At 63.1% G+C, this 20,402-nt stretch overlaps 3 protein-coding genes and 1 long non-coding RNA gene across 5 annotated transcripts; 2 read left to right on the top strand and 2 right to left on the bottom strand.

The window, feature by feature from the left end:
* The first annotated feature begins 13 nt into the window (after positions 1-13).
* Positions 14-8,122, top strand: LOC116876381. The gene is made up of 3 exons (XR_004384383.1): positions 14-46; positions 2,436-2,440; positions 8,110-8,122. It is a non-coding gene; the product is annotated as an uncharacterized LOC116876381 (long non-coding RNA).
* Positions 4,081-10,113, bottom strand: ALKBH4 (alkB homolog 4, lysine demethylase). Its single transcript, XM_032872480.1, has 3 exons — positions 9,943-10,113; positions 7,558-7,755; positions 4,081-5,030 (listed from the first exon to the last, which is right to left on the bottom strand). The coding sequence occupies exons 1-3, from the start codon at positions 10,063-10,065 to the stop codon at positions 4,443-4,445; spliced, it is 909 nt and encodes a 302-aa protein (XP_032728371.1). The 5' UTR covers positions 10,066-10,113; the 3' UTR covers positions 4,081-4,442.
* A 74-nt stretch (positions 10,114-10,187) lies between these two features.
* LRWD1 (leucine rich repeats and WD repeat domain containing 1) lies at positions 10,188-16,438 on the top strand. Of its 2 annotated transcripts, XM_032872478.1 has the most exons (15): positions 10,188-10,372; positions 10,716-10,950; positions 11,052-11,168; positions 11,640-11,780; positions 12,218-12,322; positions 12,577-12,699; positions 12,779-12,893; positions 13,118-13,227; positions 13,392-13,599; positions 14,048-14,120; positions 14,203-14,343; positions 15,533-15,624; positions 15,800-15,955; positions 16,038-16,150; positions 16,236-16,435. In XM_032872478.1, exons 1-15 carry the CDS (start codon positions 10,293-10,295, stop codon positions 16,374-16,376), a joined length of 1,950 nt encoding a protein of 649 aa, XP_032728369.1. In that variant the 5' UTR covers positions 10,188-10,292; the 3' UTR covers positions 16,377-16,435. The 2 variants fall into 2 exon arrangements, with proteins under 2 accessions (XP_032728369.1, XP_032728370.1); XM_032872479.1 differs by lacking the exon at positions 11,052-11,168 and having other exon boundaries at positions 16,236-16,438.
* A 430-nt stretch (positions 16,439-16,868) lies between these two features.
* On the bottom strand, positions 16,869-20,322 carry POLR2J (RNA polymerase II subunit J). Its single transcript, XM_032872476.1, has 4 exons — positions 20,224-20,322; positions 18,957-19,046; positions 17,478-17,652; positions 16,869-16,968 (listed from the first exon to the last, which is right to left on the bottom strand). The coding sequence occupies exons 1-4, from the start codon at positions 20,274-20,276 to the stop codon at positions 16,933-16,935; spliced, it is 354 nt and encodes a 117-aa protein (XP_032728367.1). The 5' UTR covers positions 20,277-20,322; the 3' UTR covers positions 16,869-16,932.
* Positions 20,323-20,402: the final 80 nt, after the last annotated feature.

Genomic DNA, 20,402 nt, shown 5'->3' with positions numbered 1-20,402 from the left:
CTGGCCACAGTAGGGGCCCGGCTCACCCATTTCCACGGCCGCGCACGTACATACTACGGCTCAGCTTAGAGGTGAGCAGGGTGCACCCTGAGCTGCTTTCCAAACCCACGCTTACCACCTCAGCCAGCAGCAGCCCGGACAGGGAGCCTGCCTTGTTTCCCATCATCGTGGGACGTCATGCTCTGAGGGCGTCTCTGTGGGGTCTGGGTGGCCCGTGCCGAGAAATCCCGGCTGGCCTGGCTGTGGCTGCAGGGAACGTGACGTACCATTGAGGACATAAACCTTAACACATAACCAAGATGCCACGGGGCTGTCTGGGAGCCGTGCCGGGAGTCGTCGTGCTAAGTCGGGAGGGTATATGGAGCCTGGACGTCGGTTCAGGCGGTTCCATGGAGCCAGACGAGAGCCGGGCGTCGTCCACGGGCGCGGCCCTGCTGTTCTGCAGACCTCTGCCCGCGCTTGCTTGCTGTCTAGTGCGCGTCTGTTCTGTCCCACAGCCTTGTTGAAGAGGCTTGTCTGGCTTCGTGTGTATTTGCTGTGTCAGCGTCGCTGTAAGACAGCTGCTCGGTGTCCTGGCAGGGACGGCGCAGGCGGCCCCTCCCCGCAGCTGGGAGTGGGCAGCAGCCCCATCCTCTAGCCTGAGCCTTCGGAGAGGGGCCGTGCTGGCCTCACTTCCCTGGGCCATCGGGTGCCCCTGCCCCAGGTGCGCCAGACGTGCCAGGCTTGCCAGACTGGAAAGCACCCCCAGAGCCAGCTGGGAGGCCGGTGGTTAATGCCTGTCCTCGCCACCTCGGGCGGGACACTGGGTGAGCCAGGACGATGCCACATGGGTAGCAAAGATGCCGCATCCTGTGTTCTTAACGCTGATTAGAACGTCGCTCTGGTTCCGTCATCTGGAGAGTTCTCCCAGCTCCCCGAGGCGGAGTTTCTGCGGCACAGAGAGGACCGTGGGTCTGGGGACTGGCGATCGGTGTGGAGTCCCAGGGTAGCCCCAGAGCTTTGGGAGAGATGGAGGGTCAGCTGCCGTTTGGAGCTGCAGACGCAACTCAGCAGGCGGGCCGGGGGACGGCGGAGGACACCGACGAGCTGGAACGGCGGTTTCTGGAGGTTGAACCCAGTCGGGAAGCCTTCCAGGCGCCTCAGCCGCTGGGCGTGAGGTGCCCCGGAGCCAGCGAGGGCCTGGCCTAGTTTCCTCCGCCAGCGGAGCCTTCCCGGTGCTCCGGAGCCGAGCGCCCGCGGGTGCGCTGAGGCCCTTCCCAAAGTGGAGCATGGTCTCCATTTAGTACCTGGCCAGAAGTTTCTAAACTCAAGTGTTTCTATTTTAGAAACTGCGAGGGCAGAGTGGATTCTAGCGTCTTCTAGGAAAGTCTGGTGGGGCTCAAACCGCGTTCAGTCTGAGTGCTTCAGGGCTCAGCGGTCGCGGTTACCTGTCTCGCGCCGATTGATTTATTATGCACGACGCTGGGCCTCACGTCCGGTGAACATGACCCCTGGCCTGTGCGTGGGTTTTCCAGCAGTTGCCCGGGATTGAGCTGAATAAACAAGTCCATCTGTGACGCATCCTCTCTCTTCTTGGCAGAGCGCCGTGGCGGAGGTGACAGGCGGGAGCCCCTGGCGCTCCCCCACTACCCCCTCCCCCTGCAGTGTCTGGTGCCTCCCAGAGGGCAGACCCCTCCTCCTGAAGCCCCTCCTGCCTCTTCCGAATTGCTGGTCACCGGCCTCGCCTCTTAACAGGTTTCCCAGGCGAGGGTAGTGACCCCTCTGGAACGGGGAGGCGGGGTGCTCAGGCCCAGACATGCTGGGAGGGTCCCTCCAGGTGCGGCCCCGGGAGAACTGGGCGTCTCTGCCCGCTGCCTCCCTTCTCTTACCCAGCGGGCTCCCGCTTTTCTGGAAACACAGCAAGGGACAGCCCTGCGGGTGGCTGAGCACCAGCAGAGCCCATCTGAACAGGGCCTGCTTGACGGTCCTCATCCACACCCTCCAGGTCAGGAGCCACTGGGGCTCTGGTCCTTCGATGGCGTCTTCTCTGTCCCAGGTACCTGCGGCTCTGGCGTCAGGACAGGGACTCTCTCCCGCAGCCTAGTGACGCTTTCGAGAAGCTCCCAGACATTTCGGTTTTGTAACTGTTACCCGCTGAGGCCCCCGTCTAGGAAAGGACGTCTGTCTTTTATTATTTTTAACTTACAGGCGCTTCAACCCTGAGGCTCCTAGGAGTCAGGTGTGCAAACACGGACAGGTTCTGCCAGTCCAGCCAGGGGGTGGCCCCCCCGCCGCTGCCACCCAGGAGGAGGACTGCCCAGGCTCCTGGGTCTAAAGGAGGGCTGAGCTCCGCAGAAGCCCAGGTCCAGCAAGCCCCCTGCACCGACCATCTCCCTGGTGAGCGCAGCCAACCACAGAAGGCTGTCTCGACTCACATGCCTCCAGAAGGTGGTGAGGTAGGGTCCTCGGAGCCTGGGGCAAAGGGCACAGGATGAGCCGAGATTCCTCACTGGGCCCATTTAGAACCTGCGGACCCCTCTTCCCAGCCCCTGATGACTGCAGCACCCCCACAGTTACTGGGGACACAGTACAGACAGGTTCTACTTGAGTCTCAACAGGAGTAACCCAGAGGACGCTTCCCGGACCGAGCTCCCCGCCCATCCGCCCGCCCGCCGGGACCAGCCGCAGCTCCAATAAATGGCCCTGAGTTTCCTTAACATCTTTCAAAGTAGGACAGGCTGTCAGCTGTGTGCTCCGTCTGACTGCGGAAGACGATGGGGCAGGAAGCCAGCCTCAGACTAGACGCTTCTGTGTCTGTAGGTTCCCGTAAGGCCCATCACTCCTCGCAGCCTGAGGCCACCAGACCACCGGGGCAGAACCGTCCGCACAGCGTGTCTGGTGTGGACGCAGAGCGTGGGAACGCAGTGACGGCCACTCAAATACAGGGCCAAGCAGCCACTACACCCCTTAGCCTGCGGCTGAGCCACCCCAGCCCGGCCTTCCCAGCCCCGTCCCGGTGGGCGGCGTGAGCGGCGGATGCCGAAGTGGGCACGCTGAACCTGCTGTCTTCGTGTTGTAGCTTCAAGGACAAACCCAACCTAGAGTCACCAACTTGACCATGACACGATGCAGCATGTCCTGAGGTGGCTCCGGGGACCGTATGGACCGTGGCATGGGGTGTGTGCTGAGGGGCGCTCTGCGGGACTGCAGGAAGGGCCCACTGTCAAATGTCTGGCCAGCACTGGGTGATTCTGGGGGCAACAGGCTTCTTTGCTGAGTGGCTCTCCCGGCCTTCACGGGCCTCCCCGCCGCACAGGCCTGGGGGTGCGTTTCCCACACAGGAGCATCGTGCAGGCTCCACACACGGGTGCTCCAAGGCCTGGCCTGTCAGGGCGGAGGCGCCTCCCCCAGGCCCCCGTGGAGCAGACCCCCAGGCCTGCAAGCCCACCGAGCTGTTCACATGCAACAGGACTGGCCAGGCCTGCATCTGAAGCGCAGCGAGGGACCCAGAGCAGTGTCTGTGCGGGTCACAACTCTGGGAAGGAGCCGTCCTCCGCCCTCCTGCTCCAAGCCAGCTGAGCCCAGGCACCACCCACTCTGCAGCTGGGCTCAGTTCAGCCACTAGAAACCCAGCGGCCTTTCCTGGGTCTCCAGAGCGATGCCACTGCACAGTGCGTGGTGGCCAGTGACTGCCCTCCCACTGCCAACAGCTCACAGAAGGTTCTAGAATGACTGAAGACCAGCGCGGACCACGAACCTTTCTGGGCTCTGATAGGGCCCTGGTCCCAAAGTCTGGCACTGAGCCTATGGCTGGCGAGCGTATCTGGTCTTAGGAGCAGCAGAAGAGGGCAGGCCACCATCCATGTGAGTACCTGCATGGCACCAGTGTCCCCCTACTTTTTCACAGCATGAGGCAGGGGAGGAAGGTGGGACCAGACTCTCCAGAGATTTCTCTGTCCTCATGGCCCCCAACACCTCTGGGGGGTCAAGTGTGACAGAGCCTGACGCAGAGGCGGTCACCAGCTCTGAAGGCTGAAATAGTAACTTTAGGTCTGTCAATTCTGCTCTCCGACTCGCTCCCCAAATGAAAGGACCGGAGAATGGGGTTATCAGGGAACTTCATTGAGAGAGGGATAAAGGAGAAAACGTTTTTAGGTGGTACCAACGTGTTTAAGCTCAAATGACCCCACTGCCCTCCAACTGTGACAAGCCAGCCACACAGGCGGCCATGGGATAGGTCAGACAGGACTGACCCAAGGCCCGGTTCCATCCCATCCGGCTCCCAGGCAGGGCGCACACCGTCGTCGTGTCAGGATGCTGAGCAGTCTTCTCTTAAAAGCTACTAAGCTGGGGAGAAAGCCCCCCGTGCCGGGCTTCCCGGCCTCAAATCCTGGCAGACAGTCAAGCCCGGAGCCGGCACCCTGGCCAGGCCCGGCCCCAGCTCCTGTCCCCAGGGAGGTGGCTCACATAGGTCTCCCTTGAAAGGAGAGCGAGATCTGCAGGAGTTCCTGCCCCAGTTCTTGCTGCCGCCCGCCAGGACGGAACTCGGCCGACAGCTCCCTGAAGGTGGCGCAGACGCGGCGGGCCTCGATGTGTCTGCGGTGGATGGCGTGCTTCCACTGGTGCCGCGCGGCGCCCGTGAGCACGAGCAGGGAGCGGCGGGGTAAGGGGACGGCCACCTCCACCTCCTGGCACAGGACGGACCTGCTGGGGGCCATCACCCCTTCCACCAAGGCCTCCGGGAAGCCAGAAGGGGCCAGACAGAGCAGCAGGCTGCCGGGCGCCTCCCGGGACATGGACAGCACAGTCGAGGACAGGAGGTTGAGGCTCACCAGCCGCTCCCCCCACAGCCAGGCGTCATCCAGGTGGGGGTCGATGGCCGAGCCCCGCTCGGGGCAGTAGTCCAGGTTACACTGCTCCACGGGCTGGAAGTCCTCCAGGATGGGGTACAGGCCCATCCTCCGCACCACGTCCCGGCTGAAGCTGGGGAGGCCTCTGAAGCCGGCGGTCTTGAGCTTCTGTTTCCGGAAGTTGACTTTGGGGCCATAGTCCTGAAGGGTGAGGACAGAGAGGGAGTGGAGACGTGTCTGAGTTTACGGGAACGGCTATCACGGGCCAGAGCTGAAGGATCTGACTGCAGAGACCAACAGAAGCAAAAAGCCTGGCTCTGGACCGGGATGTGCTCCCAGCGGGAGGTGGCCGGCCCCAGCGGTCAACGCTATGGAAGGAAGGAAGGAGGGAAGGCACTATGATGTGCCGGGGCAGGGGGCTGTCTCAGCCCGCGTGCAGGCAGAGAGGGAGGGAGACAGAGGACCTGCGTGCGAGCAGGCAGTGCGTTCAGGGCCGTGAGGCCAAAGTCGGGATGCGAGACGAAGGAGCCGCGAGGGAGGGAGGGTCAGCCCCAGGCAGCCTCATCACGTGGTCAGAGCTGGGGATCCCGGGGGTTCAGAACCGAGATAGAGAAGTTCTGCTCCCGGCTACACGCCCGGGACTGGAAACACGGCCATGCAGACACTTGCCGATGGGTGTTCACGGCGACACCGGGGCCCAACAGCCGAAGGGCGGGCACAGGCCGGTGTCCGTGATGAGACAAATGGATGAAGGGGTGGGGGCAGGTCCGCACAAGAGGGCCATCTGGCCACAAACGTCATGCGGCACCGTCGGGGGGAGAAGCCGACACGGAGCACCACGTGTTCTATGATCCCATTTACGTGAGCTGTCCGGCACAGGCAAAGCCAGACAGAAAGATTAATGGTTGGCAGGGGACGGGGAACAGGGAGCGACTGCTCCTGGGTACAGATGTCCTTTGCGGGTGACAGGCAGGCAGTGGAGAAGGTTGCACATTCTGAATAGAGCAAACTGTACACGTTATAAAGCGAATTTATGGTCTGTGGGTTCTAGCTTAAAAAAAAGCAATTGTTAGGGAGGAGGCTTCCAGAACACCCCTCAGACTGTGTCCCAAGGGATTGAGCATTTATCCACCGACTCCTCCCCTCGGGCCACCCCACCCCGTGGCGAGTGGCGGTCTCCGGTGCAAATGTCTTTCTCCTTCCAGCTTCAGTGTGTCAGCGCGGCTGGGTGCCCCCAGCAGCGGCAGGCGGAGGAGGAGCTCGGGGTGCAGCGCACGGAGAGGTGTGACCTGCAGCATCTCCGGAGCACAGAGGCGGCTTACAGGGACCCCACAGAGCAGCGGGGGGAGCGGAGGTTGGGATGGGAGGCCTGGTGGGTTTGTAGCGGAGCAGTGGGTCCATCTGAGGAGCGGGGCCGGGGCCCGGGAAGCTCCAGAAGGAGTCCCAGCGGCAGAACTGGGTGGGGGCTGTGGGGACAGTGGGGATGCAGAGTGCTGTGTTCTCAGATTCCGGGTAGGTTTTGAAGGAAGCAAGTGGACAGGGATGACCAGGGCGAGGGAGAGAAATCTGGAGAGCTGCACAGTTTCCGGCTTGAGCAGATGGAAGAGGGAATTTGCCACACTGGGGACACTGCAGGGGCACCGGGATGGGCCAAGACTCAGCGAGGGTCTGACGAACACAGGAAGCTGGCTGGAGACACGAACGTGGGAGTCGCAAACACACGCACGGTGTCAGAGTCGTGACTCACGGAGACCAGCCAGGGAGCTCGGGCAACGGAGAGGCCCCAGGGCTGGGCCTGACAACTGGCCACTGGGTGGGGGCACGGAGGCCAGGACCCAGGGCGGAGGCGGCAAGGGCATGAAGTGGGAGCAGGAGACACAGTAAAGACAGACGACACTGCGGAGAAGTTGGCTGCACAAGTGGGAGGAGGAGCTTACAGGTGGTCTGGGGGAGAAGATCCAGTTGAGGTAAGAATGACGTCAAGGACAGCGGGGAGCAGGGTCGGACAGCACCTCGGAGTTCGAGGGGGGCTTGGAGAGAAGCCTGGCTCGGGGGTTGAGAAGGACACGGCCCGCGCGGCTTTCTCGGGGTGGGGGGTGGAGGGGAAAGGTCCAGAAGGTCCAGTCTCCCCGGGAGAGACTGATGTGACCGCCGGAGCAGGGCGGCGGGGCATGAGGCCAGCAGCCAGAGGAGCCGGACTTGCCCGGGGCTGGAGTTCAGCGGAAGGAGCAGGACAGTGGGGGGGCGACAGGGCACAGGAGCCCCAGGGGAAGTGGACAGGCCTGAAGTCACTAGAAGGGAGGGAGGGAGAGAAGGCGGACAGTACTGCCAGGAAGCGGCCAGGACTTGGGGGTCCGAGTACCTCAAAACTGATGGGGGAAGGACTTGAGCGGGAAGGTGAGCGGCGGCCTCTAAAAACCCTGAGAGCGGAGCATCCGTCTGCCCTACGGCCCTGCCGCTCCGCATCCGGTGCGTCTGGTGGGAAGCGGAGAAGTCCAGGCCTGCCTGTGCCCCTTCCTCCAACACATGCCACACACCGCTCCCCTGGCTGCCCAAGCCCCAGGGTCAGGGGAGCTCACCCCCTAACGGCCTTGGGGTGCTTGGCTGCAGAGAGAGGCGCTGGGAGGGATATGAGCAAAGGGGTGTGGGGCAAGGAGTCCGGAGCGGCCCAGCAGGATGACTCCTCCCTGACCAGCCAGCCCGGTCCTCCCCGCCTCCCCAGGCCTACCTGCTTCCTCCGTCCAGACTGGGAGAGCTTCCAAGGCTCCCGGTCCATCAGCTGCACCATCTCGGCTTCCTCCTCCCGGGTCACAAAATCCTCTATCAGCGTCACACCGGGGAAGGGGAAGGCCCAGCCTTCAAAGTCAGACTCCTCGGCCCCCACGGCCCAGCCAGTGTCAGAGTAGTAAATGAAACGGTGCGTTTTCTGCAAAAGAAAGAGGAGGGACCTGAAGCCCCTGAAGCCACTTTGGAAAGCAGCTGGGGTCCGGAGGGAGGCAGAACCCCTCCCCGCCTGGGGCTGCCTCCTGGGAAGGGCCCTTTGCCCGTCCTTTCTCACTTTCCTCATCTTACAGGGAAGAGCATCCACGTAACTACGCTCCGCTCTCTGTTTTAAAAATGAGGTGACCCAGCCCAGCAAAGTTAAGGAATGAGCCTGAGGCTGCACAGTGGGGAGCTGCCTGGGAGTCCACACTGTGCTAGTGTTGCTGTGGGGTGTCCTCCGGCCTCCCTGGCCATGGGGGGGGGGGACTAAAGGAGAAAAACCCAGGGCTCTCCAGAGGGCGAGCATGCTGGGCAGCCAGAGGGGAGATGCCGTCTCCGCGGTGGGGGTGACTCTGGGCTCCGCCCCCCTCTGCGGCTGCAGAGGCACTGCCTGAACTTTCCTTCAAAAGAGAGAACTTGCCAGCCATCCTTGAGGAGTGCCCAGCGGACAATCTCCTGCCACCTCAAGTTTGGGGCAAAGGCCACCCTGGTCCCAGGCAGCCCCCAGCCAATGACTCAGCACAGGTCTGGCTCTTTCTACCCGACTCGGGACTCCTCTATCTATCAGTCTGCTCAGGAGCTCCCAGCTGGACTGGCCATGACTTTGTCCCAGCTGCATGGCAGTCTGAGGTCCGCCCTGTCCAGTTAATTCTCCTTTACCCCAAACCCTTTACATCTCATGGCCCCTCCTGCCCACCCCAGCTGGGAACCATCGTGTCCTCCGTCTTCTGGCACCTCACACGGAACACATTAAAATCGGGGATCACCCTGTACCTTCTGCTCATCCCACAGCCAGCAAGTCGGGCTACCCCCACACCCGCGGGCACGGGCACAGTTCAGACTCTCAGCACTTCTCAGGCTTTCCTTGTAGCCAAAATATACAGGACATAAAACTGCCATCGTCACCATCTTTAAGTGTACAGGTAAATTAAATTCAGTCGCGTTGTCCTGCACCCATCCCCACCTCTCTCAAACTCTGGACTCGAAAGAATGCTTCGCTCTTTTCTGCAAGCCCCAGGGACCCACCATGCTACCTGCTGACTCTATGAATGTGATTCCTCTACAGGCTTCATGGAAGCGGAATCCTGCAATATTTAATCCTCTCGTGAGGAACCTTTCACTCAGCATAATGACCTCAGAATCCATTCATGTCACAGCAGGTGTCAAACGCCCTTCAAGGCACATGACATTCCAGGGGACACAGGCCACGTTTGTTTACCCGCTCGGCCACTGCTGGACACTTTCACTGCTTCCATGTCGTAGCTACTGGGAACCACGGTGCTAGGAACGGGGGCGTACAGTCTCTCTTCAAGGGTCTTCTTTCAATTCTACCCAGAACTGCTGGATCACACGGTAATTCTACTTTTCGTTTGCTGAGACATCACCAGATCACTTTCCACAGGACCTTCCAAGCTTTTACCGGGGATGCTGTGGGAGTTTCTGCACTGGCTTCCCAGACTCCATACCTTCCCATCTGCCTCCCCACATCCTGGGACCTTTCCAAAACTCACCCCTAACTTCCTTTAAAACCCTGGGCGGCTCCCCGGGGCCCTCAGAACAAGTCCAGCCTACCCAGCCACCACACACAGAGCCCTCTGGGTCAGGGCGGCCAGCCCCTGAAGCGTCAGGCTCCTTCCAAGCCCAGGGACCTGCCCCAGGCCTGTACCCAAGCAGTCCCCCAGCGGGAACGCTCTTGCCGCCCCCGCCCCCCGCCCGACAAAGGCTCTGGATCCTTTTTCCTTAATTGGAATTAATTTCCTCCTTGACCACTTCTGCTCAACGGCGTCTACGGCACTTTGCCCTGCCTGGTTTTCGGCATCCTCTTTCTCTTTCCTGGTCGTCTCCCCACTTCGTGAAGCTCACAGTCCCGGACGCAGGGTAGGGGGCGCGGGGCGGGGGGCGCTACGTGGAGGTTTGCTGTCACACTCTCCCCAGGACTCAAAGGGGAGTTGTGGTCAGATGGCACCCACTCCAAGCCCACCCCTCAAAGCGCTCATCTCATCCTGCAACGCCCCCACAGCGAGGGCCCTTGACAGGGGTTGATCCGGGGCCCGTTTCCGTAGCCAGTCTGGGCCTCAGTTTCCCCGTATGAAGAAGGGAGTTGTGGCACGGCCCCTTCCCCAGCCCTCACCTGCGGGGGGTGTTGCCAGGGCGGGTCACCTCCGCGCTGCCTCTCGCAGATCAGACAGGTCCGGATGCCCTTGCAGCCGCATTCCCGGAGGACTTCTGGGGCAGCCACCGCCGCAGCCGCCATCGTCGCTTCTTGGCGACCAGGGCGCAGGCGCGGAGCCGCGGGGGCCGCTGGGAGTTGTAGTCCGCCCGCGGGACAGGAGGTACGCGGGGCCGCTTCCTTCCGGTCGTCGCGCGGCACCGCCTCCAGAGTTCCGCCGGGGGCGGACGTTAGCGTCTGTCTCCAGGAGGCACGGACTCGGCCGGACGCCGGTACCGCTAACCGGCCAGCGCGGGCCGTGCCTCGTCGCCATGGGCCCTCTGTCGGCGCGGCTGCTCATGCAGCGAGGGCGTCCCAAGAGCGACCGACTGGGGAAGATACGGAGCCTGGAGTAAGAGGCGGGACGGGGGGCGACGGGGGTCCGCGGGGCCGCGGCCACACAGCCCGCCACCCGGGCCTGGGTCGCCGGCCGGTCGGGAAGTAAGGCTGGGACCCTTGCCCACTCCCTGCCCGGCCCCGTTATCGCCCTGTCGGTTAGGCGGAGCCTCCGACACTCTGGCCGAGCGCTGGGCTCCCGTTAAGAGACGGGCGGGCTGGGGCCCCGAGTGGCCTCTCCCTGGAAGGGGTCCCGGCTGTGGGGGAGACAGCCCTGCAGAAAGGGTGTAGAGCAGCCTGGCCTTAGCAGGCGCCCAGGACTGCCCCGGTGTGAGCCCTCCCTGTCTGCCCCCACCCAGCTTGTCGGGGCTGAAGCTGCTCTCAGAGCACTTGGACCCCAAGCTCCTGAGCCGCCTGACGCAGCTTCAAGAGCTTGACCTCTCCAACAACCAGCTGGAGACGCTGCCCGCCAACCTGGGCCTGTCCCACCTGCGCGTCCTCCGCTGCGCCAACAACCAGCTGGGGGACGTCACTGCCTTGTGCCAGTTCCCGCAGCTCGAGGAGCTCAGCCTGGAGGGTAACCCCTTCCTGACTGTAAGTGGGGGCCCCCACCTGCTCCAGACCCAGGGCCAGCACTCCAGCGGGGCTGAGCCACAGCTTGGGGGGACACTGAGCCGCTCTCCCTCATCCCGCAGGTCAGTGACAACCTGAAAGTCTCCTTTCTCCTGCCCAAGCTCCGTAAGGTCAATGGCAAGGATGCTTCGTCTACCTCTTCTCAGGTGGAGAACCTAAACCGGGAGCTGACCAGCCGGGTAAGGGGGCGGACCCATGTCTCTGGAGCAGTCGGGGGGCCTTGAGGAGCGAGCGACAGAATGGACATTCGGAGGACCCTGAGGAGGCGTTCCGGGAACTCTCTGCCCTGACACTGAGCGGCGTCTATCCCTTCGCCTGATGTGTTGCTTTGAGCCTGGCTGTGGTGCTTGGCCTCTTTCAAGGAAGGTCCTGCTCTCTGGGTGTGCAGGCAGGGCCCAGCCAGGGCCCAGAAGCTGTACCGAGCCGCCGCCGCCGCCGCCTCCTGTTCCTGTTCCTCCTCCTCGGGGCTGCTGTGTGTGTGTCTGTGCACGCGCATTCTGTGTGGGTTCGTGCACGCTGCCGCTAAGGCTGTAGTTCAGGGAGACTTCCAGGAGGCGTTGAAGTGGAGACACCTGTGCCCATGAGATTGGAGGCAGGGGTCCAGGAGATCTGGGGTGGACTGGGGTTGAATCTGGTCCCTCTTGTTCCAGGTCACAGCTCACTGGGAGAAGTTCAAGGCTGCACTGAGCCCAGGCGACGAGGCAGAGAAGGCCCAGGCTGACTTTGTGAAGTCTGCTGTCAGGGACATCCGTTACGGGCCTGAGTCCCTCAGCGAGTTCACCCAGTGGCGGGTATGACCTCGCCTGCTGTGCTCAGACTCCGTTCTCCCAGCTCCTCGATTGGCTCCAGCTGCCTTAGAGGCCTCTGGCCGTAAGGGGTGGTAGAGAGTGGGGTGGGTCAGGGAAGGGAGACTTATTGGTTGGAAAGGCCCTTTCCCGGGCTCCTGGGTGGCTCAGTGGGTTAAAGCCTTTTCTCAGGTCATGATCCCAGGGTCCTGGGATCAAGCCCCGAATCGGGCTCTCTGCTCAGCAGGGAGCCTGCTTCTCCCTCTCTCTCTCTCTGCCTGCCTCTCTGCCTACTTGTGACCTCTGTCAAATTAAAAAAAAAAGAAAAAGAAAGGCCCTTTCCCACCTCGGGAAGCAGAAGTTCCCTCTGCCCCAGCATTTGGGAGAGGGGCCCGGGGCCCCTAGGACTGTATCTAGTTCCCCAACGTCCCCACCCCACGTAGGTGCGGATGATCTCTGAGGAGCTGGTGGCCTCTGGTGGGGCCCAGGTGCGTGAGGCAGACATCCCGGAGAGGCCTCCAGAAGCCCCAGCTGCCCAGGAACCCAGGGTAAGTGTGGTACCTTGCAACTCCCAAGGCCTGCCTAGGGAGACTGTAGGGAAAGGGGATGGGGCAGGGGTCCTGGAAATGAGCCCAGGTGACGGTCCCTGATGCCTGAGCTCGTTCACACTAACCCTGGGCCAGCCCTTGCTTTCTGCCCCCGTGAGAGGGTGTAGGCCAGCCTGTGATGCCGAGGAAGGAAGCGCCAGGCAGATGGGCCCGTGGCCCCCAGGCCCTCAGCCCAGCCCCGACCCCCTCCACAGGCCAGGCCCGTGGCCGTGAAACGGCCGGATGAAGTCTCACTCAACCTGTCTCCCAACAAGCGGGTGTGTACCTCCTCTTCGGTCTGCGTGGAGGGCAGCGCCCTGGGCTCTGATGGCAGCCGGGTAAGCCAGCCAGGGGGCAGGGAGCAGCCGGCAGGGAGCACAGGCTGGGGCAGCTGTGACGCCCCCTCTGCCCCCACAGCCTGCGCTGGACCTGGAGCCCCTGCACTTCCTGCAGTGTCACAGCAAGAACAACAGCCCTCGGGACCTGGAGACCCAGCTCTGGGCCTGCGCCTTTGAGCCGGCCTGGGAGGAGGGTACAGCCACGGCGGGCAGGCAGGGCCAGGGCGAGCACCCCAGGGAACCGGCAGGACCAGCTGTCTAGACAGGGGGCCCAGGGACGCTACCTGGAGGGGGCCGCCTCGGTGGATGGGGGTCCTGGGAGAGACAGCCCCTGGAGCATCGTCAGGGCCAGGAAAGACAAGCTGCAGGGGCGGACTGCGCAGACGATGTGTTTACTGAGGCTGACCCCTCAAAACAGGGCACGCGGGGGCCACCTCCCAGACGGTGGCCACGTGCGGCGGCGAGGCCGTGTGTGTGATAGACTGCCAGACGGGTATCGTGCTGCACAAGTACAAGGCCCCTGGCGAGGTGAGGGCCCGGGGCTGCTCCCGTGGGGCAAGGGGGCAGGGAAGGGGCGGCAGATGACTTGGTCCTGCTGGGTCTCGCTTCCACTGGCTGGAGCTCGCTGGCATGCGCAGCTCTGCCCCTTAGTGACCCCACTCTCCCCACCCCCGGCCCCCATCCCCACCCAGGAGTTCTTCTCGGTGGCCTGGACAGCCCTGACCGTGGTGACGCAGGCCGGCCACAAGAAGCGCTGGAGTGTGCTGGCAGCCGCGGGCCTGCGGGGCCTGGTCCGGCTGCTGCACGTGCGGGCTGGTTTCTGCTGTGGGGTCATCCGTGCCCACAAGAAGGCCATCGCCACCCTCTGCTTCAGCCCCACCCACGAGACCCACCTCTTCAGTAAGACCCTCTCCCATGTCCCTGAGGGGGCCCCAGCATCCTGTCCTGCAGTCCGGGATGGGAGGGAGTGCCCTGGCTGGTGGGCGTCACCACGGGCCACCGGGGTCAGCTCCGGCCGGGCCAGAAGCAGTGTGGCTTGGTGGACGACTGACAGGGCTTTAGCTCCTGCCTCCTCTTCCTCTGTGGCCTGGAAGCCGGGTGGCTGGGCCACCTTGTGAGCTGGGTGCTAAGTGTGCTAAGCCCAAGAAGGGATGTGTGGGCCTGGCACGGGCCGTGGTAGCAGAGAGTGAGGTAGAGACTGGTGGCCCTCAAATCTTCCACGTCCCAGCTGTGGCCCTGCACACCTTGGTGGGGGTGGGTGGCCTTGGGACCACGGTCTCATCCTGAGATGGAGCCTGCTGGAGCGAACGGGGTCTCCTCAGAGCCTTCTCTCCCCTTCCCCCCTCAGCGGCCTCCTATGACAAGCGGATCATCCTCTGGGACCTTGGGGTGCCCAACCACGACTACGAATTCCAGGCCAGGTGAGGCTGGGGCTGGGCAGGGGGCTGCCAGGGCGGACAGAAGCCCGGGTCCGAGGCCTCACCATCTCCTCCCCGCTGGCAGCCAGCTGCTCACCCTGGATACTGCGTCCATCCCACTGCGCCTCTGCCCCGTGGCTTCCTGCCCAGATGCCTACCTGCTGGCCGGCTGCGAGGGTGGCTGCTGCTGCTGGGACGTGCGGCTGGACCAGCCCCAGAAGAGGAGGTGAGGCTGACCGGGGAGGCCTTGAATGCCAGCCTCAGAGCTGTCCAGATGCCTGACCCCCAGCACATCTGCCAGGGGTGGGACTTAAGCCCTGCCCCATCCCGAGCAGCCAGCGGCTGCTTTCAGGGGCCTCTTCATGGGGCTGGCCTGTCCCCACCTCCTCTAGTCTCTCAAGGAAAGGTCCGTGCCCCATTCCTCACGGCTGCTTAGCTGTGGGACTGGGCCGGGGCAGCTCTCAGAGCCGTGTTCACTTCACCTTGGAGGGGCGGTCAGGGATGGTGTCCGGACAGGGATGAGGCCCCAGAAAGGCTCCTCTGTACCGCCTGGAAGGCTTGGGCCCGTGCTTAGGCTGGCCCCCTGCCCTCGTGCGGCCCACATCCTTAGAGAAGGTGGCCTGTTAGTGCCCCCAAAGCGTAGCGTCAAGTGTGAAGGAAGGAGAGTAAGGGGACGATGAGGAGGTGAGTGGCGGCGGATGGGCACAAGCCTAGATCCCAACAGGGGAGCCTGCAGGCAGCAGGAGGGAAGGTGCTGGCACAGGGGTGGTCCCACCAGGGAGGTCCGGCCCAGCCTGGGAAGTGGGAGGACGCACCACAAGATAAGGTGGCAACTTGGGCCAGGGGACACGGGCTCCATCTTCTGGGGCAAGACTGAATTTTGTCTCCAGTGCTATGAACAGTCTGGGAAGACCTTCAGGGGCCGGGTGACAGCAGTGAGGCAGCGGTGACGTGGGGGCAGGTAGCAAAAGCGTCAGGCCCAGTGGTGGCCTTTGTCCAGCCAAGTGCCTGTGTGGGCCCCTGCCACAGCTGGGAGTGAAGCCCCAGGGCTTCCCCTGCTCCCTGCTCAGCGTGGTCTATCTGGCCCCAAGCCCAGTGGCGGTCACGCCGCAGAGGTGTCTGCTTCTCCTTGTGTTGACATGTGGCTGCCTTTGCAAGCACCGTGTGACCCCGCGTGCATTTCCGCTGGAGACCGTGCAGCAGCCACTTGTTCCCCGACCCTAAGTCCCTGCCTCTCCAGACCCTGTCCCGTGCCAGCCTGCACCCCAGCCGTGCCGGCTCCCCTTTCCGGGCCCAGAACCCAGCTCCGTGGGTGCGTCTCCTGGCAGAAGGCAGATGGGTGAGGGGGGACCCAGCGTCTCCAGGAGCGGCTTCCTGGGCCGTGGGGTGGCTCACCAGCACCTTCTGTCCCGCAGGGTGTGTGAGGTGGAGTTTGTGTTCTCCGAGGGCTCGGAGGCAGCCGGACGGAGAGTGGACGGGCTGGCGTTTGTGAACGAAGATGTGGTGGGTGAGTAGACCTTGCGCAGGGGACAGCCTGGCCTCCTGGGAGCCGAGACAGGCCCTGGAAGGCCTCTGGGGGCAGCTTCTCCTGGGGCTGGGGGCTCCTGAGGGGTCCCCCCGGGGCACCATGAAGTGTCTAGAGAGGGGCCCCCACCCAGCTCTGTTCTCTCCCCACTCCCCAGCCTCCAAGGGGAACAGCCTGGGCACCATCTGCCTGTGGAGCTGGAGCCAGACGTGGGGGGCGCGCGGCAAGCAGTCCTCGCTGGCGGTGGTGGTGCTGGCGCGGCTGCAGTGGTCCCCCACCAAGCTGGCCTACTTCTCGCTGAGCACCTGCCCTGGTGAGCCCCTGCACTCCCTGCCCCCTCACCCCCTGTGGCTGTGTCCCACCCGGCCCCGCTTCTCACTCTGAGCCTCTGGCAGATGAGGGGATAGTGCTGTGTGGGGACGAGGAGGGCAACGTGTGGCTCTACGATGTCCGGGACCTCCTGAGCCAGCAGGCGCCGCTGCCGGCCGCGCCACAGGCCCCAACACAGGTAGGCGCCCCTGCCCAACCCCCGCCCACTGCGGGGGCTGTGAGCAGGAAGCTGGAGCCCCGCCCCCCTCTTTTGCACCCCCCAGATCCTTAAGTGGCCCCAGCCCTGGGCCCTCGGCCAGATGGTGACCAAGACCATGGTGAACACGGTGGCGGCCAACCGCACCTTTACCTACCTCACGGCTCTAACGGACTCCAACATCGTGGCCATCTGGAAGAGACAGTAGCCAGTGCAGGGCTCCTGCCTCTAGGGAGGTGCGGGAGTTCTGGGGTTCCGACTTAACTTATTCAGCTCTGGGGCAAACGACGAGACTGCTTTTATCGGGGAATATTTTTATTAAATTCTCTGCTGTGTACAAGGCTGGAGAGCTGCTTGGGGCCCGGCTGGTGCGCCGACACGGTGTGAGGCCGGCTGAGCCGGCGAGCAGAGGCTGCCTGGCTGCCCCCCCCACCCCCGGCCTGGCCTGGGTTCCCGAGAGCTGGTCTAGAAGGAGTTCAGTCCCACCAGCTCCTCAGCCAGGAATCCGGGGTGCAGGGCCCGTCCACGATGGGAAACCAGTCCTCGGCCTCCGCGCGCCCCATGCACCTGCTGCCGCCGCAGCCCCCGACCAGGCCTCCTGCTGCTCTTTATCAGGAAAGCGAAACAGACTGTGTGCTGGACACGCCGGCAGGGACGGGCTCACCAGGATGTCCCCAACGCTGGGGAAGCCGCTGTCCTGTACTGGGAGCTGAACAACGTTCCAGCGCAGGGTGGGAGCCGGCCCAGCAACACTCTCCCCGCCGCTACTCGATGCCTTCTTGCTTGTCTTTAATGGCCACCTGAGCGGAGAGGGGCAGCGGCCGCTTAGCTTAAAGGACCACGGTGAGGAGGCAGCCCCGTGGCCCTGCACGCCCCCCACCCCATCTGCGTGAGGCGCAGGGGCCACGGTAGTGGACATGGACAAGCCGGGGTCTCTCCCCTACACCCAGGTCAGACTCTGAGGCCCTCTGCGTGGACGGGTGGGACCACCCCTCTCGGCCTCCTTAACTGTGGGGCCCCACCCTGGGATGAGCTGCCCCCTACACAAACACCCCGGGAGTGGCCAGGCCTTACCAGAGAAGGCTCGGGGGAGCAGTCCCAAAGGGCTGCAGGAGCCCCTGGAGCCAGCCCTCCGGTTCCCACCCGTGCCTGCACCCAACAGGCCCCCAGCCTTACCGCCCTACCCCTAGTCCACGTCCTACGGAACCACCTCCCCCCACGCCCCCTAGAGCGCAGGACACTCTCCACGGGCTGTCCGGGCTGTGGGCACGAGGACACCGCAGCTCCGGGCAGACCCAGCGCCGCTCACCCGGAAGCGCTCCTCCAGCAGGGAGAGCTCGCTGATGAGGTCCGTGATGGCATTGGTGAAGGCCTCCTGCGGGCTGTAGTCCGGGGTGGTCTGCACCCGGATGATGATCTTGTGCTCCAAGGGGTGGGGGACTTTGTAGCCAGCGAATAGCACCTGCGGGTCCTTCAGCAGCTGTCTGGGGGGATGTGACACGGGGCGCTGAGCCGAGCACCCCTGGGGATGACCAAGCTCTAACCAAGGCCTCTTCCCACTGGGTTGAGGCCTGGAAGCCAGTACAGCTGCGGGGGCTGACCCCAGCGGGTTCCCTGCTCTTGATCCCCCGCCCCCGCAAAAATCAACCAAGTGAAACATTCCAAAAAAGACACCCAAAGACACACACACACACATCCCACCACCACCATCACCACCTCATGGGGACGACACACACACACACACACACCCTCCAAGGACCCCAGCTGCTAAGCAGGATCTCCAGCAAACTCTTCCCTCGGGAAGCAGGGGACCCCGCGACAGCCCCAAGGAGCCCGCGTCTAGTAGCCAGACAAAGCCCAGGACGAGCATCTGACAGCTATAAAGGCAACAGGGGGAGAAGGCTCGGGTCCTGAGCAGCTGGTGAATGGAAGTCCTCCGGGCAGCACAGGCTGGCAGCTGCCGCCCGCACCCCTGGGGCCCTGTCTGCAAGGCTGTGCAGCCTGCATCTGCGTCTGCGTGCCGTGCCCGGGGCCCACGGGGTCCTCGAGAGCAGCTCGGTCGGCGGGTCGCACCACGAGGGCGGGCCCTTGCATAGGTGGGGACACGGCTCCCAGAGCAGGGGATCAACAAGGCTCTAGAAGGGCCTGGGGGCACCACTGGCGTGGCTCAAGGCGGGAGTCACCCAGACAGAAGACCGCCAACTCCGCCTCCTGGGCTCCCGCCCGGGACCCCACATGTGCACACCGCGGAAACCCCGGCTTCACCCACGGTGTCTTCAGCAGAGAAACGACAAGACCTTAGACCAGAACAGTGACCACATCGCCAACCTCCGAGCTGGTCAGGACTACACTGGTGTAAACACGCACCCACCAGCCCATACCCGCTGTCCCCCGGGGCACCGGCTAGCCGCAGAGCCTCTCCCACCTTCTCCCCTCCTAATAAGAGCCAATCTCTAGCACATGTGTGTGTGCCAGGTGTCCCAGAGACCATCGTCCCGAAGAGGGGTGGGTGGCAGCAGGCCCGGACTGCCCCTCCCTGCTCTTCAGCACAGAAACACAAGCAGGCCCGCGTCTCTCCGGCTTGCCCCAGATAAATGAGACACACGGCGGTGCGATCGGATCTAGGTCAGCGTCATCTTGGAGAGAATGAACTGGAATGTGGGAACTGCCAAAGCAAACCCCCAGACCTTCCTGCAGCTCAGAGACTGCGGGAAATCTTCCAGAATGTCTGCTTTGCCTCAAAGACCCCCAATAAACGCTTTCCAAGAGCCTTTGACGTGGAACTTACGATTTAATGATGTTTCCTAGCGTGTGGTCTTCTTTGTTGATGGTGAACAAACAGGCATTGGGTACCTTGGTGTCCTTGTTAATGGTAATCCTGGGAAGAGGACAAAGCAGCAGGTGAGGACACAATCTCTTCAGCCATAAAGACCTCTCGGACTCAGAGCAGCAGAGGGGCTACACCCTGATTCTGCAAGGCCCTCACCTGCTCTGGACTGCTCCTTGGCACCAGTGACATTTTAGGGTGGATAATTCTACTCTGTAGGGAGCTGTCTTGTACACCGTAGGATATGAGCACCATTTCCCGGTCTGTACTCACGAGCAGCACCCACTTTGTGACCATCAGAACTGTTGGCAGACGTTGAAAAAGTCCCCTGGGGAGCAAAATGGCCCCAGATGCCAACCACTGTTCTCAAGGACGACGGAGAGGCTGGCAAGGGCTAGACCGCAGAGCCCTGCACACCAGGCTGTTAAGAAAAAGCCAGCGTTGGGGCGTCTGGGTGGCTCAGTGGGTTAAGCCTCTGCCTTCAGTTCAGGTCATGATCTCAGGGTCCTGGGACTGAGCCCCGCATCGGGCTTTCTAATCAGCGGGGAGCCTGCTTTCTCTCTCTCTGCCTGCCTCTCTGCCTACTTGTGATCTCTCTGTCAAATAAATAAAATCTTAAAAAAGAAAAAGCCAGTGTTTCAGAGGGTCTTCTGCGTGCTGAGCCCTGGCCTAAGCACTTTCAGTAAATTACCCCGTTAAGCTCCCCTCGGAGAACATCCTGTGATTGAATGCCGCAGGAAGCCTGTTTACCAGAGAAGGAAAACAGGCCTCGGGCAGCTTAAGTCACTTGCCCAAAGACATGGAGACGTTACGTGAGGGAGCCCAGGCGGAGAGACCAGGGGACCACATTCCCTCGCTCGCTGCAGGCAAGGAGCCCCCGTAAGCTCCTCACAGGCCACTGAGGATCGGTCGTGAGCCGGAGAGCCAGCCCTTGGCTTGCAAAGGCGGCGGCCAGGAGGCTGCCGGATCCCACAGGGAAAGCACTGTGGCGCCGGGCACCCTGGTTCCCATACACACCGCCACTTCCCGTGGGCCCAGGCAGGTCCCTAGCCTCTCCGCGCCTCGGGTTCCTCCGCTGCAGCACCGGGCCACTGACCACCGCCCCGCAGGGCTGGCGCAAGTCCGCAGACACAGTAAAAGCTGCTTCCGTCTCCCCGCTGTGGACGAGCCCGAGAAGCCCCAGGGTCCGCCCGCAACCCCCGGCCCACCCCTCGCCTGCTCCACTTACTTTTTCTCGCCCTCGAAGAGCAAGAACGACTCGAAGGCGGGAGGCGCGTTCATCCTAGCGCCGCACCAACCTCCAAAGTCGCAACAGCCACCACCACCGCCACCACCGCCACCACCGCCAGCAAAGCCCTAGAACACCACCTCTTCCGGGTTAGCGACTGCTTCCGGGTTGCGGCTCCG

This window comes from Lontra canadensis, unplaced genomic scaffold, assembly GCF_010015895.1.
Source record: "Lontra canadensis isolate GAN:19392208 unplaced genomic scaffold, GSC_riverotter_1.0 scaffold45, whole genome shotgun sequence".
Classification (NCBI taxonomy): domain Eukaryota; kingdom Metazoa; phylum Chordata; class Mammalia; order Carnivora; family Mustelidae; genus Lontra; species Lontra canadensis.
Note: the sequence above shows the minus strand (reverse complement) of the source record. Positions and strands in the feature narration are given on the sequence as shown.

Bases quoted from the DNA above. Each gene is read 5' to 3' on its own strand.
- ALKBH4 (XM_032872480.1), bottom strand. From the start codon at position 10,065: ATGGCGGCTGCGGCGGTGGCTGCCCCAGAAGTCCTCCGGGAATGCGGC. The intron at 7,756-9,942 runs GTGAGGGCTGGG...TTTCTTTTGCAG, and splicing joins CCTGGCAACACCCCCCGCAG to AAAACGCACCGTTTCATTTA. The intron at 5,031-7,557 runs GTAGGCCTGGGG...CTCACCCTTCAG, and splicing joins AGTCTGGACGGAGGAAGCAG to GACTATGGCCCCAAAGTCAA.
- LRWD1 (XM_032872478.1), top strand. From the start codon at position 10,293: ATGGGCCCTCTGTCGGCGCGGCTGCTCATGCAGCGAGGGCGTCCCAAG. The intron at 13,228-13,391 runs GTGAGGGCCCGG...ATCCCCACCCAG, and splicing joins AGTACAAGGCCCCTGGCGAG to GAGTTCTTCTCGGTGGCCTG. The intron at 14,121-14,202 runs GTGAGGCTGGGG...CCCCGCTGGCAG, and splicing joins GACTACGAATTCCAGGCCAG to CCAGCTGCTCACCCTGGATA.
- POLR2J (XM_032872476.1), bottom strand. From the start codon at position 20,276: ATGAACGCGCCTCCCGCCTTCGAGTCGTTCTTGCTCTTCGAGGGCGAG. The intron at 19,047-20,223 runs GTAAGTGGAGCA...TCCTCTTCCCAG, and splicing joins CTCTTCGAGGGCGAGAAAAA to GATTACCATTAACAAGGACA. The intron at 17,653-18,956 runs GTAAGTTCCACG...ACATCCCCCCAG, and splicing joins CTAGGAAACATCATTAAATC to ACAGCTGCTGAAGGACCCGC.